The sequence below is a fragment of the Delphinus delphis genome, chromosome 16 (assembly GCF_949987515.2).
Source record: "Delphinus delphis chromosome 16, mDelDel1.2, whole genome shotgun sequence".
NCBI lineage: Eukaryota > Metazoa > Chordata > Mammalia > Artiodactyla > Delphinidae > Delphinus > Delphinus delphis.
This window is the reverse complement of record NC_082698.1, coordinates 62,931,583-62,949,807: the sequence shown is the minus strand read 5'-3', so window position 1 is coordinate 62,949,807 and position 18,225 is coordinate 62,931,583. Positions and strand designations below refer to the sequence as shown.

At 39.9% G+C, this 18,225-nt stretch overlaps 1 protein-coding gene across 1 annotated transcript; it reads left to right on the top strand.

Moving 5' to 3' along the window:
• Positions 1–781: 781 nt before the first annotated feature.
• On the top strand, positions 782–16,900 carry SRGN (serglycin). Its single transcript, XM_060034888.1, has 3 exons — positions 782–922; positions 9,822–9,969; positions 16,374–16,900. Exons 1-3 carry the CDS (start codon positions 847–849, stop codon positions 16,603–16,605), a joined length of 456 nt encoding a protein of 151 aa, XP_059890871.1. The 5' UTR covers positions 782–846; the 3' UTR covers positions 16,606–16,900.
• Positions 16,901–18,225: the final 1,325 nt, after the last annotated feature.

Genomic DNA, 18,225 nt, shown 5'->3' with positions numbered 1-18,225 from the left:
GAGGTCCAGCAGCCCACTGACAGGACAACCTCCCCTTGTTTTTGATTTCCGGCTTATTCAAGGCCAGAAGACCAAAAGTCAAGTTGAAAAGTTTTACCAGGAGAAAAACATGAAAGTATTTCTTATGAAATCATAAGAAATACTCGGTGTGAAGGAGCAGAGGACTGCAAAACATTTTTCTGTTTTACCCAGTTCTTTGTAACCAAAAATCCTCACTAGATTCTTGAGGCAGAGGGAAAGCTGGTGAGCCAGTGGGAGAAACTGAGTCCAATTAGAAGAAACTGCTCATTTGAAATCTGACAACACTTTCTTGTAGATTAAAACTCAGTTTTGAAGTTTCACTTCTTGAGCTTGGCTCAGTGAGTTATGCTACTCCTGATGAAAAAGAAAATTAAGAATATTTTATGTTGAAGGGCATCAGTGATGAAAAGGCAGCATGGCAGCATCTAGCTCCCTTATCTCATCAACTGTGCAGCGGGCTCTTAATGTTAGCAATCTCGTGTTTAGATTGTTACCTGAAGAAAGAAAAAACAAAGTGTCCTGAATGCTGATTCTACTCAGCAAGTGGCAAACAACAAAACTTTTGAAAAAGCAGACCTGGGGAGAGTCCACTGCAGTTTCATAATGGGTATGAATAGTTATTTTTCTGCCTTTTTTTTTTTTTTTTCTAAATCTTTCTGGGGTTTGATGTGGATTTCTTTCTATTTGTTCAGGAAACTGTGACGTGTGTTCTGGGCAGGGTTTGAGGTTTTGGAACCTTTTCTAAAAGGGACAGAGAGCACCCTGCTACACTTCCCTGTCGTGAAGTTGGCGTGCAGACGGTGGAGCTGAAGCAAGTTGGTCATCATGCAGGTGCTCCTCCAGTGCAGTAGGCTTGTCCTGGCTCTCGCCTTCATCCTGATTTTGGGTTCTTCAGTTCAAGGTAAGACCCAGGAATCTTGTACCCCTATAATCTTCCTTGTAAGTCCTGGGGTCCACACAAATGTTTATATTTGCTTTAAGGTATGGAATGTATTATACTGTGGGAAAGGAGGCCAAAAAAAGAAAAAAAAAAAAAAAGGATTTGGGGTAGCTGAACTCCTTGGTGTGAGATTGGTTAAGTTTGGTACCAAAAAAAGTTAAACTCTGAGGGAGGTGTGGCCTTATAAGTTCTTAAAATGATTGAAATGTACTATTTTATTGTCAGATGAAAATTGTTTATAAATTTTTCAACGCTTAAGAAAGGAATATAGAAAATGACCTACCCCTAAGTGTCTACATCAATCCCAAGTTTTAACATAATATGGTAGTGTCATAATTATTGTGACACTGGGAAATACTATTTTTAAAATCAGAGTAAATTTGCGTGTATTTTTTCTCCTTTTTAAAACTTGGTTCTTAGTGAAAATTCAATTATGTTTAGACATAGTTAATGAAAACCATCTCAGATTTTAAAGAGAGGCCAAAGAATTTTAGTAATTGCTTTGTTGCTCAGAGAAACATCACATTGGGAAATTTCTTATTAGGTCTATCATTTAGGGTTGTTTAGTCAGAATGAAACAACTTAAAACCTTTAATGACTAAGAAAATGAAAACAATCAGTTTGTAGGAAAAATACAATTTCTTCTCCTTTGGTAAATAAGCGATCATGTCTGAATAAGGCAGAAAGTCATGGCCTGATAAGTAGATGGGAGAATTTATAGTAGAAAAACTAGAGTTCCTCCAAACGGTAAAGGAAATATTGAGTCATGGTGATTGCACATATCCTGGATTTGTTTCTTCGAAGTTACTTCTAGTTGTCTTGTTTTTACTTCTGGTGGAAATGAAATTGTACACATGATCTCAGATACATTCATTATGTATTGGAAATTTATAAAATCACTTTCTTCTTGTTATGCAATTATTGAAGAAAAAACCAGCAAATAATGTTGCTGAAATTTTCCATTCGTCTATTTATTTTTTAAGGTATAAAACATTGTTGAATGTAAGGAACAGGCTTTACTTGGATCTTTTAGGGAAAACCTTCAGCTTGATGAAATAATTCCCTCATGTGCTCTGACAAGATCCAAGCACTCAGGTCCATGTTTGTAGCACAGACTTGAGTGACCTGTTGGTGCTGGGTCTACCCTGACCAGAGCTCTGTGAGTCTTTACATCTTCAAAATTTCCCAGAAATGTCACATTCCCCACTAAGGTTCTATAGGGAAAACTAAAATGAAAACAAAGGCATTCTTTATGTAATAGGTATTCTTCAGAATGTAGTGAAGAAACTATTATAACATTTTATAAAGTACTAGTATTTATGTCATCACCAGGTAGGTTTAGCTCTTTGTTGGGAAAGGAACTAAAAAAGAGAGAATGAATGGACTGAAAAACTAGGGAGTTTCCAAAGGAGAAGTGCAGTTGGTATTGGAATCAAGGGTTAGTGTTCACATCTGAATAAGAAGGGAAATAGATGTCCACCCACAGCTGCGTGTGTGAGTGACATCAGCTCAAGGCTGCAGAGAGGTCACTATTTCATCATACTTCTATGTGATGCCAGATATGATTCTGTAGCATTCTTTCCCCACTTAAAAAAATTTTTTTTCTTAACCCATTGACTTGACTGAACTGATCAACTGCACTAGGCTTTTGGCTTGTTTTTACTGAAACAAAACATCTTAGGTTATTGTATTAGTTTGCTAAGGCTGCCATAACAAAGTACCACAGACTGGGTGGCTTAAACAACAGGAATTTATTTCCTCACAGTTCTGGAGGCTAGAAGTTCAAGATCAAGGTGTCAGCAGGGTTAGTTTCATTCTGAAGCTTCTCTCCTCAGCGTGTAGATGGCCGTCTTGTCTCTGTCTTTACATGGTTCTTTGTGTGTGTCTATGTCCCCATCTCCTCTTCTTGTAAGGAAACCAGTCATACTGGATTAGGGCTCATCTGCATGACCTCATTGTGTCTTAATTATCTCTTTCAAGGCCCTGTCTCCAAATACAGTCCCATTCTGAGGTACTGGGGGTTAGAACTTCAACACATTGAATTGGAGGGACACAATTCAGCCCATGTCAGTGACTATAAGTGAAGCTGAAGTAAAGACATGCTGTAAAAGTATGTCTACCAAGTGCAAAGAGATGGAAGTTTGGCAATGTGTGGGAGACCCTGGAGAGGACAGATGGCTAATCAATTTAATGTAGAGCTCCAGGGGATTATTGATGGGGCCTTACTCATCAATTGATGAGGTGACTCTTACTCTTTTATTGCCTCTCTTTCTAAAAGATGCCCATAAAGAGGGAAAATGGAAAATCCATGAGCAGGTGTGGCCAAGGGGGTCATTGCCAGACTATGTTTCCACTCTACACTGCCTCTGAGATCACGATAATGATATTGATTCCACCTATGTGCGCTGCTGTTTGATTGTAAAGTGATTCACATCCATTCTCGGGTAAAGGATCATCACATTCCCTAGGAGGAGGAATTAACACCAATTTATAGAGGGGAAAATTGGATCTTACATTCATCATTTCATTTGCTCTTTACATCAACCTCTTGCAAAAAATTTATGAGATTTGCCCAAGGCCCATTACAACTAATTAATGGCAGAGCTAGTCATCTGATTTCAAGTTCAGAGTTAACTTTCTACTGCAATTTAGCTGTATTCTAGGTGGATTAGAGATTTTCTTTATTTAAAACAACCTTGCTTTGACTCTAGCCCTTGCTACAAAAACCACTGAGTTGAGGGACAGAGAAGGAGAAATTGAAAGTAAACTTGGAACTTTTTATAGCTTGTCAAACCATACAAGGGTGGGGGAACTTTATTCATCTTGTGGAATTGATTGGCCTGTAGGAAGCAGCTCCAGCTTAGATGGTGACTTCTGTTTGAATGCCACCAAACAATGAATGAGATGGTCTCCCTCCCCCCCTCCCCACAACATGGCAGTTTCCGCTTAAATTTTTCTAGCACACTTGTAGCAAGTCTCCATTAAGAATAGGAAATTAGTAAATTGAGATGATGTTGGAGAAAAATTGATATTACAATACGATATTACTGGGGTAAGTTATTTGCTCTGGTAATGTTTACTTATAGAAAGTATTTGCTAAAGCAAGACTAGTGACTCTGTGTGTATGTGTGAAAGAAATAGGGGCAAAGACAGAGACAGAGAGAGACAAAGACAGACCGAGAAAGGGCGGGGGTAGGCAGTGAGGGAAGTGATTGTAAATAAAAAACATTCTTCTCCCTTGAATCCACCACAAAATTAACCAGGAGATCTGTAAGTGGGGCCTCTTAGGAAGATAATTTTTCTGTCCATGAGCATATTCCCTTTTATTTTTTAAATTACGGTAATCTTAAGATTTCTCTCAAGCAAGACAGAATCAAGATACTCCCACACATCGGGGGCTGGAACTGTTGAATTTTCACATTCTGCCAACACCCTTGAATAAATATGTCAGGAACTTGGTATCTGTAACCGTGTTCTTTATTTTAAAGCAGATTTAAAATCCCCAGTGTGTTGATCATTTTATAATATATAGCAATACAGGACCACTATGTTATGCACCTGAAACTAACATAGTATATTAGGTCAACTATACTTAAAAAAGAAAAACCACCTCGGGACTTCCCTGGTGGTCCAGCGGTTAAGAATCTGCCTTCCAATGCAGAGGAGGTGGGTTCAATCCCTGGTGGGGGAACTAAGATCCCACATGCCGTGGAGCAACTAAGCCCACACACTCTGGAGCCTGCCCACCACAACTAGAGAGAAGCCCGTGTGCCGCAATGAAAGATCCTGTGTGCCGCAGCTAAGTCCCGACACAGCCAAAAATAAAAAAATAAATATTAAGAAAACGCCTAATATGATTTTATTTACATGAAACATCCAACTTGCTTAAAAATATAGAGATAAAAAGTAGATTGATTAGTGGTTACTTAGGGATGAGAAGCATGAGATACAGGAGCTGGCTAGCTAAAGGACAGGGGATTTCTCTGTGATGATAAAATTGTTCTAAATTTGTGGTGATAGTTGCACATACCTATGAATATGCTAAAAACCACTGAATTTTACATTTTAGAAGAGTGATTGTGTGCTATGTTACATACATACCAATAAAACTTTTTTTATTTAAAAAAATAAAATCACCAGTCCCAAACTAGATAAACATTTCTGTGGGGGAGGTGGACTTCTATCTTTGATTTCTTTATCAATTTTGGAATAGCTTTACTGAGATAGATTTCATATACCATACAATTCACCCATTTAAAGTGTACATCGATGGTTTTTTAGTATATTCACAGATACGTGCAACCATCACCATAGTCTATTTTAGAACATTTTCATCACCCAAAAAAAGAAACCCCTCTTTATAAATTTTAAAAGCTGAGATTCTAAACTCTAGAGGGAATTTGTATTTTAGAAGTTTTCTAATTTACCAGAGTTGTGTTTCTTACACCAGTGAAAAGATGAGATCTTTCACTGAGATGCTTCCTCATTAAACTATTAGTTTTACTTTTCTGTTTAACTTCCTATCTATGCAAGCACTTACTTTGTTTGATATTCAGCCATCCACGACAGTAGAGAAGAATGTCTAGACCTGCTCTGTCTGAAATGGTAGCCACGGGCTTCTTGTGGCTACTAAGCACTTGAAATGTGTGAAATGTGGCGAGTCCAAAATGAGGTATTGTGTAAGTGCAAAATACACACCAGATTTGAAATCTTAGGATGAAAAAAAGTGTAAAATATCCATTAATAACTTATATTGATTATGTTGTGACAATATTTGAATATATTTAAGTAAAATATTTTCAAATTAATGTCACCTCTTTTTTACTTTTTAAAATATGGCTGTTGTAACATCCATACGTGTACGGATGGTTTCTCTTGTTTCTATTGGACCGCGCTGGTCTAGACGGCATGGAGTGTGAAGACATTGCCCTCTGCTGGAGCAGATGTTGAATTTTTACCTGACTCACAATGATGACGCTTCTAAGTAACAATTCAGTAGATGCCAAGCTTAAGCTTCTTCAGGAAAGAATCAGAGGAGAAGGAGCTAGAATGTATTAAATACCTACCATGTGCAAAGCCTTGTGCTAGATGTTTCAGATACTTTTATCTTGTTTAAACAGGAACTCTTTGGGATTCTATTATAGGATACTGTGGTGGAACAGAAGTTTAAATTTGGTCTCTCTACAAGCTGTTCACTATCAGAGATAGGTCAATAGGTCATTCTCATTCTCCTCCTCAGCAGAGAAACTAGCATTTAAAGAACTCTGACGGGACTTTCCTGGTGGTCCACCGGTTAAGACTCCGTGCTCCCAATGCAGGGGGCCCGGGATCGATCCCTGGTTGGGGAACTAGATCTCCTATGCCTGTGTCAACTAAGAGTTCACATGCCGCAACTAAGAAGTCCGCATGCTGCAACAAAGATCCCTCATGGCACAATGAAGATCCTGCGTGCTGCAACCAAGACCCAGTGCAGCCAAAATAAATAAACAAATAAATATTAAAAAAGAAAAGAAAAGAAAAGGGAGAGATTAATTTAAATAAATAAAGAGCTCTGGGCTTCCCTGGTGGCGCAGTGGTTGAGAGTCCGCCTGCCGATGCAGGGGACGCGGGTTCGTGCCCCGGTCCGGGAAGATCCCACATGCCCCAGAGCAGCTGGGCCTGTGAGCCATGGCCGCTGGGCCTGTGAGCCATGGCAGCTGGGCCTGTGAGCCTGTGCGTCCGGAGCCTGTGCTCCGCAATGGGAGAGGCCACAACAGTGAGAGGCCCACGTACCGCGAAAAAAAAAAAAAAAAAAGAGCTCTGACCATGGTGCTAGGTACTATTCTACAAGCCTAATATTTATATCTCATTATTAGAGCTACTACTGTCCCCATTTTATGGATGAAGAAATTGAGGTACAGGGAGGTTAAGGTTACACAGCTAGTAAGGGGGAGACATTGTGATGTCAACTTGACATCACAAGTTGATGTCAAGCCTTACCTCCAGCCTCCAAGCAGTGACAAAGCTAACCCATTCTGGATGAGTAGCGTCCCAGACCAGAAACTGTAAGCTATATTCAGGAACTATGGGGAAGATTGTGATAGAATAGTAGTTCTAAAAGAAAGGATGAATGAAAGTAAGACAGACAGAAAGAAAGAAGGAAAACAATGGGAGAACATTTACTTTCTACATTAGAGTCTTTGTTTTGTTTATATTTTTAAAAGAATATTGTTTATTACAGCAATTTAGAAAACAAAGTGAGAAAAAAATCACTAGAGTCTACCACTATAGTTATTTCTGTGTATTTCCTCCCATTCCTCACGCCCCCCGATATCTATTTATGTAGTTGCATTAACAACTGTTATGCATAGAGTGGTATTCTGCTTTTTAAAAAATATTTATTTATTTATTTTTGGCTGTATCAGGTTTTAGTTGCAGCACACAGGATCTTTCGTGTGGCACACGGACTCCTCTCTAGTGGTGGCGCAAAGGCTCCAGCACATGCAGGCTCAGTAGTTGTGGCGCAAGGGCTCTCTAGTTATGGCTTGTGGGCTCATAGTTGCGGCACACGGGCTTAGTTGCCCTGCAGCTCATGGGATCTTAGTTCCCTGACCAGGGATAGAACTTGAGTCCTCTGCATTGGAAGTCCCCTGGACCACGAGGGAAGTCCCCTCTGGACCATGAGGGAAGTCCCCTCTGCTTTTTTTAAACTAATTTTTGAACATAGATTTTCCTATGATGCTATATAGTCTTTTCCATAACTACTGCTTTTTTCCCATTTGTTTAATAGTCTCTCATATGAATGCCTCATAATTAATCTGAGTATTTTCTCTTGTTTTGATTATTTAGTTATTTCCTGTTTCCCTATTTTAAATAATACTAAGGTGAACAGCATCATGAATTCTTTATATATTTTCTCTCTCTTTCTCTCCATATATATGTATATAATGTATATCTTAATGATGTTATTAATAACTTAGCAATGCTGTATTTATAAAATTAATCAGAAATATTAGCTAGGACAAAGTTGAGTGTAAACAGACATAATAGAGTTTCATGAGGAAAGAGGACATTTTGCAAAAGTTCTGTGGTTCTGCAATCTTTTAAGAACAAAGTCCTTGGCCATCCCATTAAGATGTAAAGTGAATTTGACCTCAGTAGAGGCTTCACTTTTCAACCTCTGATAGTTGAGAATAGGACACAACTTGTGCATACTCTCCTAGAAATACAGATACCCAGAGGGAAAAAAAGCAAAACTCCAGGACTTATGGTCTTTGGGAGGGCTGGGTAATGAGATTAGGAGTAAATTTTTTTGTATGTTGGTTTGCTACATTTTTCAAAATTTTCTATAATGAACATACATTCCTTTTCTAAGATAAATTTTATTAAAAATTGCAACAAAAGCAGTCTAGATGTAAGGAATATCTAAATAAACTCTCCATTTCTAGGAGAGAGTACTATAAAAGGTAGAGAGCCCTCTAGAACCTGATTTAAAGTCAGGAAACCATTGACAAGTTGCTGTATGTATCCATTTACATAAAATTCTAGAAAATGCAAACTAATTTATAATGACAGTAAGTAGATTGATGGTTGAGGGGGGCTGGGGGGAGTCAGGAGGAGGGAGGGAGAAGAGCAGGATCACAAAGGGGCACAAGGAAACTCTGGGGGATGTTGAATATGTTCATACCCTTGATTGTGGTGATGGTTCCATTGTGTATCCATTTGTCGAAACAAATTGTGCACTTTAAATATGCACAGCTTATTGAATGTCAAGTCCACCTTAAGAAAGCTGTCAAAAAATAAAAATAATTTTGAATAGATAATACATACGTATGGCTCAAAAATCTAATGATTCAAAAGGATATGCAGTGAAAAGTCAATGCTCTTCCTTCCACTGTCTTCCAGCCACCAATTCCCTCCACAAAGATGATCAGTTTGCTGTGTATCTTTTCAGAGATGTTCTGTGCATATAAGCATATATGTAAATATAGTGTGAAAAAACACAAACACACACAAATGGTAACAAACAATTCATAGTGTTCTTTACTTTTTTTAACTTAATAATATACCTTGGAGGGAATTCCCTGGCGGTCCAGTAGTTAGGACTCCAGGCTTTCACTGCTGAGGGATTTTTGAAATCTCTGACTAGATGTGAGGGCAAAGAAAGAGGCCAAGTTTTTAACCTACTTTTCATTCCCAAGAATACCCAAGAATTTCTTTTCAATACCCAAGAATGGCCCTAAAGAACTAGGGCTCTGTAGTATCTCGGGTACCAATTGGTACATGCCTTAACATTTCTGAGCATGATTCGACTCATCTCTACCAGAACAGGCAGGATTCAGGGTCAGATACAGGTTTGAATCCTGGGTCCTTTACTTAGTACCTGTGCAGCCTCAGTTTTCCTTTGTATAAAATGGAAATAATAGTACAAAGATAATGATAGCTAATATTTTCAAGTGTTTACTGTGTACCTGGCACTATGTTAAGATCTTTACATGCATTTTCTCATTTAATTTTTGTGACCAGCTTATGAAAGAGAGACACTCTTAGTACCTCAGTTTTCTGGTGGGGGCTTGGGGAAGTTAAGGTTTCACAGCTCACCAGTAGCAGAGCTGAGACTTCACTCCAGGCAGCTAATTGCCAAAGCCTGTTCTAACCTTAAACTCTAGGCTACTTTAGAGGGGTGTTGTGAGAAGGACAAATGGTGTGCATAAAGGGCTAGCAAATAGTCGGTGCTCCTGTGATATTAATGATCATAAAACCTGTCCACACCTTACCTACCAAATTTAGAATCTATTTAATTAAAAATTTCTTAGGGACAGAGTGATTAGAAGCTGTGTAAGAGACATTTATTGACCACGTGGGTTCCATGTTTGGGCAGGTTCTCCTGTGCGGAAAGCCAGATACCAGTGGGTACGCTGCAATCCTGACAGCAATTCTGCAAACTGCATTGATGAAAAGGGACCAGAGTTCGATCTACTTCCAGGTGAATACAACAGAATCCTACCTCCAAGGACTGACCCTTTTTCGTAAGTGGACTTTCTTGATTTTACTTTCACCATCCGCTGCTGAGATCCTGGCATGGAGGTGGGAGGGTTGCCAAGAGTGTTTTTCTTCAGGCTCTTGCTTCCATGGTTAGGTTCCATGGTTAGGTTTTCACTGCACAGTACAGGGTAAAACTGTACTGTCTTTACTGGTATATGAGATGCACAAGAATACATGATTCACCTACCTTTTTAAGAATTTTATTTATTTTTTAAAATTTATTTATTTTTGGCTGAGTTGGGTCTTTGTTGCTGCGCGCGGGCTTTCTCTAGTTGCTGAGAGCAGGGGCTACTCTTCGTTGCGGTGCACGGGCTTCTCATTGTGGTGGTTTCTTTTGTTGCGGAGCATGGGCTCTAGGCATGCGGGCTGAGTAGTTGCGGAGTGCGGGCTTAGCTGCTCTGCGGCATGTGGGATCTTTCCAGACCAGAGATAGAACCTGTGTCTCCTGCACTGGCAGGCAGATTCTTAACCACTGCGCCACCAGGGAGGTCCCTATTCACCTACACTTTTGCAAGGTCTTTTTCTTGTGGCAGAAACAAAAATTGAATACTTTTCACCAATAGGTATTGAAAATGATTGAACATTATTTTATTAATGTAAATAGAGCACATTGTATATTTATATTAAAATCCAATAGGAGTCTATCACCTGAATGGATAAACAAAATGTGGTACATCCCTTAAGTAGAATATTATTTGGCCATAAGAAAGAAGGAGTTATTGATAAATGCTACAACATGGATGAATCCTGAAAACATTATGCAAAGTGAAGGAAACCAGACACAAAAAGCCACATATTGTATGATTCCATTTATGTGAAATGTCCAGAATAGGCAAATCCATAGAGACAGAAATAGAGTAGTGGTTGCCAGGGGCTGTGAGGGAGGGAGGAATAAAGAGTGACTGCTATTAGGTGCAAGATTTTTGAGGGGTGACAAAAATGTTCCGTTTAGATGGTAGTGATAAAAAAAAAAAAGAAGAAATTAGGGAAAGGAGGAATAAGTGACCACGACTCATAAAAAAGAAAGTCAAAACTCTTCTTTTTTTTAAATTAAATTAAATTAATTTACGTTTTATACAGCAGGTTCTTATTATCTATTTTATACATATTAGTGTATAAATGTCAACCGCAATCTCCCAATTCATCCCCCACCCCACTTCCTCCCTTGGTGTCCATACATCCAAAACTCTTCTTGATCAAATAAAACCTGCCTTATACTTGCAAAAAAGATCCAATAGGAATTCATAAGTAACAAAAATTGAATTGTATTAAAACCCATTATTTCAATGAATATCAAAATTATATGTAGCAAAGATACATTATGAAAAGAATTATCATAAAAGTTTTAATCTTCAGGCTTAAATAGAAAATCACTCCCCTGAAAGCCACGTAAATCATCATGTCCAAACCACGTAAGTCTATCATCACTTTGGGGATCCTGGTAACCCCCTTCATCACTGAAATTATATCACCACCATCCTCAAAATGCAACTCTGCAACCCTTCGCTTTTAGGTCCACGGCATAAAGCTTGAACGTGATATTACAGCATCCTCCATTATTTTAAGAAACGGATTTCAACAGTGATTCATTTAAATCTAAGATATTAGAGGAACAACGCAAGTCCTCCAAAACAAATATTTACACTATTTCTTCCCTCCTCAAATCTGTATGATCTTCCACACTCTTTGACATAAATTGTAGCAATAATTTTTTGGATCCGTGTCCTAAGGCAAAGGAAACAAAAGCAAAAATAAACAAATGGGACCTAATTAAACTTAAAAGCTTTTGCACAGCAAGGGAAACCATCGACAAACAAAAGGACAACCTACTGAATGGGAGAAAATATTTGCAAGTGATATGACTAATAAGGGGTTAATATCTAAAGTATATAAACAGCTCATACAACTCAACATCAAAAAAACAAACATCCCGATTAAAAACTGGGCAGAAGATCTGAATAGACATTTTTCCAAAGAACACATCCAGTTAGACAACAGGCACATGAAAAGATGCTCAACATCGCTAATCACCAGAGAAATGCAAATTAAAACCACAATGAATATCACCTCCCACCTGTCAGAATGGCTGTCATCAAAAAGATCACAAATAATAAATTGCTGGCGAGGATGTAGAGAAAAGGGGACTCTTGTACCTTGTTAATGGGAATGTATATTGGTGCAACCACTGTACAAAACAGTGTGGAGTTTCCTCAGAAAACTAAAAATAGAGTTACCATATGATCCTGCAACTGTACTCCTGGGTATATATCCAAAGAAAATGAAAACACTAATTTGAAAAGATATATGTACCCCAATGTTCATAGCAGCATTATTTATAATAGCCAAGATATGGAAGCAATCTAAGTGTCCATCAGTAGATGAATGGATAAAGAAGATGTGATACACACACACACACACTGGAATACTACTCAGCCATAAAAAAGAACGAAATTTTGCCATTTGCAGCAACACGGATGGACTTGGAGGGTATTATGCTTAGTGAAATAAGTCAGACAGAGAAGACAAATACTGTATGATATCACTTATACGTGGAATCTAAAAAATAGAACAAACTTGTGAATATAACAAAAAAGAAACAGACACACAGATATAGAGAACAAACCAGTGGTTACCAGTGGGGAGAAGGAAGGGGGAGGGGCAAGCTAGGGGCAGGGGATTAAGAGGTACAAACTACTGTGAATAAAATAAATAATCGGGCTTTCCTGGTGGCTCAGTGGTTCAGAATCCGCCTGCCAATGCAGGGGACGCGGGTTCAAGCCCTGGTCCGGGAAGATCCCACATGCTGCAGAGCAACTAAGCCCGTGTGCCACAACTACTGAGCCTGTGCACCTAGAGCCCGTGCTCTGCAACAAGAGAAGCCACCGCAATGAGAAGCCCGCGCACCGCAACGAACAGTAGCCGCGGCTTGCGCCAACTACAGAAAGTCCGCGCACAGCAAGGAAGACCCATCGCAGCCAAAAATAAATAAATAAAAATAAATAAATAATCTACATGGATGTATTGTACAACACAGGGAATATAGCCAATATTTTATAATAACTATAAATGGAATATAACCTTTAAAATTGTGAATCACTGTTGTACACCTGAAATGTATATAATATTGTAAATCAACTCTACCTCAACTAAAAATAATAAATAAAAAAAAATCTCTAGGATCTTCCCTTTCCTCAGCCAGCAACTTTCCTTCTTGCTCTGACACTCCTGTTAATATGGATGCACAGCCCCTGCTTCTGTGACGGTCTTGGACACTCTTGCTCTCAGATCCATTTCTTCTCCTTCCATCTCCCTGCTCTCCGTTGGGTGAGGGTGGTGAGGGCTGATCCCTATGGTCTGCATTTCTCAGGCTCCCAGATCTGTGGCTGAGTTTGGCCAGTGGGATGCCTGAAAGGGAGACTGGTCAGCGTGGGCGGCAAGAAGAGACAAGGATGTTTCTTCTCATTCCTGCCTTGGGTGGCACCTCTGGCAGGGCTGTGTCTCATCCATGGCTTCAGCTTCCACCAGATGCTCTTGGTCCCTGGGCTCAGGTAGTACCACCTCCTCCACTGTCCCTCTAGCCCAGGGAGGGAAATATTTTCTTGCTGTTCCTCATCTCTGGGTTTCCTTATTATTCCCTATTTGGCTTTGCTTCTCTTCCATCTCATGTGTTAGCAATTCCCTGTCTTAAATATTTAGGTAAGTTTCTTGACTGTACTATGACTGTGGCAGCTTCTAAGGCCACCCCTCCTTGTGCTGGGCATCCTATCCCCATGCACCTTCTCCAGGACTTTAATTCTGCAGTTAACCCTCTGAACCCAGCATCTTCTTCTCATCAGTATGCAGACATTCTCTAGTATCTCCTACATTTAGGTAAAATCCCCTCTTTGACTCTGCATCCTTTCCAGCTGTTGCCCCATTCTCTGCTCCTCTTCATAGTAACACTTCCTGATAGGGTTGCTGATGCTTACTATCTCCTCAACCCCTTCTGGTTCTACCTTCACCCAGAGAGCTTGGTAGAAGCACTTACTTTTTTTTTGCGGTACGCGGGCCTCTCACTGCTGTGGCCTCTCCCGTTGCGGAGCACAGGTTCCGGACGCGCAGGCTCAGAGGCCATGGCTCACGGGCCCAGCCGCTCCGCGGCATGTGGGATCCTCCCGGACCGGGGCACGAAACCGTGTCCCCTGCATCGGCAGGCGGACTCTCAACCACTGCGCCACCAGGGAAGCCTACTTTTTTTTTTTTTTTAATTTAAGTTCTTTTTTTTTTTAATTGAACCTGGGCCCTCGGCAGTGAAAGCGTGGAGTCCTAACCACTGGACTGCCAGGGAATTCCCAATTTAAGTTCTTTTTTATTTTCCTCCACACTGGTAAAAGTTCCAAGGGAGCTTAAAGTTTTTTAAACATTTTAACTATTCCTCTTTCCCACTCCCGACTTCTGAATTTACAAAGCAAAGGAGAGCAGGAGTCCCAATTTTTAATGGTTCCCCATCTCCTCATGTTATTTGATCCAAAAACTATATACAGGTTTGTAGCAGTCATAGTTATTGTACATGTTTAGGAGGGAGGGAGGCAAGAAGGGATAGGGAGGTCTTCCCTAGTGGCGCAGTGGTTGAGAGTCCGTCTGCCGATGCAGGGGACATGGGTTCGTGCCCTGGTCCGGGAAGATCCCACATGCCGCGGAGCGGCTGGGCCCGTGAGCCACGGCCGCTGAACCTGCGCGTCCAGAGCCTGTGTTCTGCAACGCGAGAGGCCACAACAGAGAGAGGCCCGCGTACCGCAAAAAAAAAAAGGGATAGGGAGAATGGTGATCCAAAAGAATAAAAACAGCAACCAAATAGGTCACAATTACTTCCTGTTGACACATCTGCTGGTTACTTCTCTATGTTTAGCTAACTTGACTTCTCTCTCTCTCTTTTTTTTTTCCTGCGCCACATGCCTTGTGGGATCTTAGTTCCGGGCTAAGGATTGAGCCTGCGCCCTTGGCACTGAAGTGCAGAGTCCTAACCACTGAACCGCCAGGGAATTCCCACTTGACTTGTCAGTTGTTTTCAAAAACAGTTGACCACCCTTCCTCTGAAATACTTTTTTCTCTGGGCTTCCATGGCCCCACCTTGTCTTGGGTTTCCTTCTACTTCCCTGGCTGTTCTTTCTCCTTTGATTAATATTTAATATGTTGGGGTGGCCCTAGCTCTGTCGTGGGCTGCTTTTGTATCTGCATGCCTTTTTTGGGTGACTTCATCCTGTTCCATGGCTTTAAATACTATGTGTGTGTGTGTGTGTGTGTGTGTGTGTGTGTGTGAGAGAGAGAGAGAGAGAGAGAGAAAGAGAGAGAGAGAGAAAGGGAGAGGGAGAGGGAGAGGGAGAGGGAGAGGGAGGGGGAGAAACTACCAAATCTGTTTCCAGCTCTGATTCCTTTTCCTAACCAGCTGACCAACTATCCAGCAGGTCACCCTCTATTACATTATTCCACTTTGTTTCTCTGCATAACATTTAGCCCCACCTAATATTTTCCTGATTTGCTTATTCACTTTTTATTGTCTGTCTCCCCGCCAAAGTTATAAACCTCTGAGCAGGGACCTCATCTGTCAGTCCCCATTCTATCCCAGGCCCTCAGAACAGGGATCAGATATTCAGTATTTATCGAATGTAGGCATGAAGGAAACTCTAATCTGTTGTATGGCCTGTGGTTTATTATTTTCGTGTAGAAAATGACCCATAGGCTGTGAAACTCAACTTTTGTCTCTGATGCTTTGTTGCCTTATTCTGCCACTGATGGGTGGCATCATTGCTCTGGTCCTTTGGTGCTGAGTGGATTTCAAACTACCCCACTGAACCCAGTTGAATGAATGCACTTATTTGCGGGGAGGAGATTGAATGTTAACATGCTGGCAAATATAATGCTTGACTTATTGCAAAGAATTTCTTAAGCGTGAGCTTTGTTGAAGCCCTGTGAAGTTATTAGAGATTTTGCAGAATTTTTAAAATAGGAAAAATATATATCTAGTCTAATTTACTTGTGTGTCCTTTCTTCAGTGGGAGAAAGTGTAAAAATGGGATCTTTTCTGTAAAAAATAAATGACCCGTTAAGTATATTCTAAATATAGGATTGCTATGTTAGTGATAAGAAAATTAGCATTTTTATATGCATCTGCAATGAGTAGATGTGAAGCTGATAAAGGCAACGAGTTAGATACAGTAAGTATTGTAAATATGTGGAAAGGTCTGACTTATTTTTTGTTTTAAAACATTAAATAACTGGGAAACTTTTAACTTAAAATTTGAGCAACGGAGTGGCTACATTTACTTTCATATCTTAAAAAATTTATTATGATTATCTTTTCATGTCTCAAACTTTAATGTTTCTTTTCCACTTTTCTGTCATGCTTCAGAATGATGAAATCCAGGAACTTGAATGATGTCTTCCCTCTTTCTGAGGACTTTTCAGGATCAGGCTCTGGAAGTGGCTCTGGAAGTGGCTTCCTACGTGAAATCGAACAGGAATACCAACCACTAGAAGAAAACGATGCTTTTTATTACAACTTTAGGTCTCTGGAGAGAAATTTGCCCTCAGACAACCAGGACTTGGGTCAGAATGGACCAGAAGAGGATTTTACTATATAAAAGAGAGGGTTTCCCAGCTTGACACCAGGCAATGTATTTGTGTACCATGGTTAAATGATTAATTTGAGGACAAAAAGCTTTATAGAAAATTTAAAACATCTGAAAAGGAAGTTTAAGTTTTATTATCTTTTTTTTCTCATGAATTCTTAAAGCCTCCTTTTTCTATCCTAATGTCCTGGAAAATACCTGCATTTGTTTTGTATTGTATTCAACAACATCACTATGAAGTTAACTAGACTCCACATATGTATAAAATTGCTTTAAAGAATAAATTATACTGTTCTTAAAACATTTAGTTTGAGAAACAAATTGACAGGCATTATTTCATATCTAAATCTTCAGGAAGCTGACTCTGATTATGAAATCTAGATATGCCTCTTTTTTTGTGAAAAAACACAGATGAAACATACAGTGAATTGGGTATTTGACATGTTTGGGTTTGACATGTTTTACAGTGTGAAGTTAACTGCTTTAATAGTACCACTGGAGGTGTTTGCAGAGCTAGTGGACAGCGTTTGCTTAGAAGTGTGATTGCTGTCACAATTAGAAACTTAACACCCAGATTAAAGCACAATTGTGCTCTCAATACCTCATACTGCTTTACTTTTTTTCCTGGATATCTATGTATTTTCAAACATTACTCTATTAAAGCAGAAGTATAATCAAAGGGTCAAGCTGTCTGGGCTCTCTTGTTCATGAAGTAATTATTTGTTCAAATGTTTCTAGATTCTCATCAACAAAATATCTGTAAAGTTATTTTACAGTGAGACCAAATTTTGTAACTGGAATCAAATCCTGTTAACTAGCAGATGAAGAAAACAATCATGCTACAGAGAGGGTTACTCTTGTCCAAACAATTCCTCTTCTTTAGGGCTATACTATACTCATCTCTGTTCCCCTTAATTCTGAAAAGCCTGTCAGCATCATTGTCATGGATCCTGTTCTGTACCATGTAGATCCCCTCTTCAGAACTGAGGACTTATTCAAATTAACCTCTGTGGAAGAGAGACACCTTGTTCAAGGGCACACCTCTTCCCATGGCAGCCTGCACCCAATGCCTGGTTGATGTGAGCATATGAGTGCCAGACCCCTCCCCTGAACTTGGAACAATTCAGCAGGGCAATCACAGATTCAGAGCTCCCTGAGGAGTCATCTGAGGCTTTGTTGGGACTGTTTTGCAGCTCAGTTTCTTCCTTTACTTAGTCTTGCTTCCTTCCATTCCCCCCTGAGAGAGCTCCCTTAAGAACTTTCTGCACACTAGTTTTCATCTCAGAGTTTGCTCTATGGGGAATCCAACCTGTGAAAGTTGGTGCCAGGATGGGTAGAAAGCAGATGCTAAAATGGGATTTTGGAGCTGGATCACCTACTGTCTGGTTGGCAATGAGGACCCCGTCACTGGCTGTAGATGCAGAACAACCACAAGAGAGCACTGCAATCGTTCAAACTTTCACTGATGATGAACTGGGATGGTGTACCAGTGGAAGGAAGTGCACCAGGGTGCGGTATATGAGGCATCTGAGAAATATGGGGAAGTAGTAATTATAGAGACAATGACACTGGATGGCTCTTTCTGGAGGCAATTAATGAAACACCAAGGATGATTAATTAAAGACTAAATGT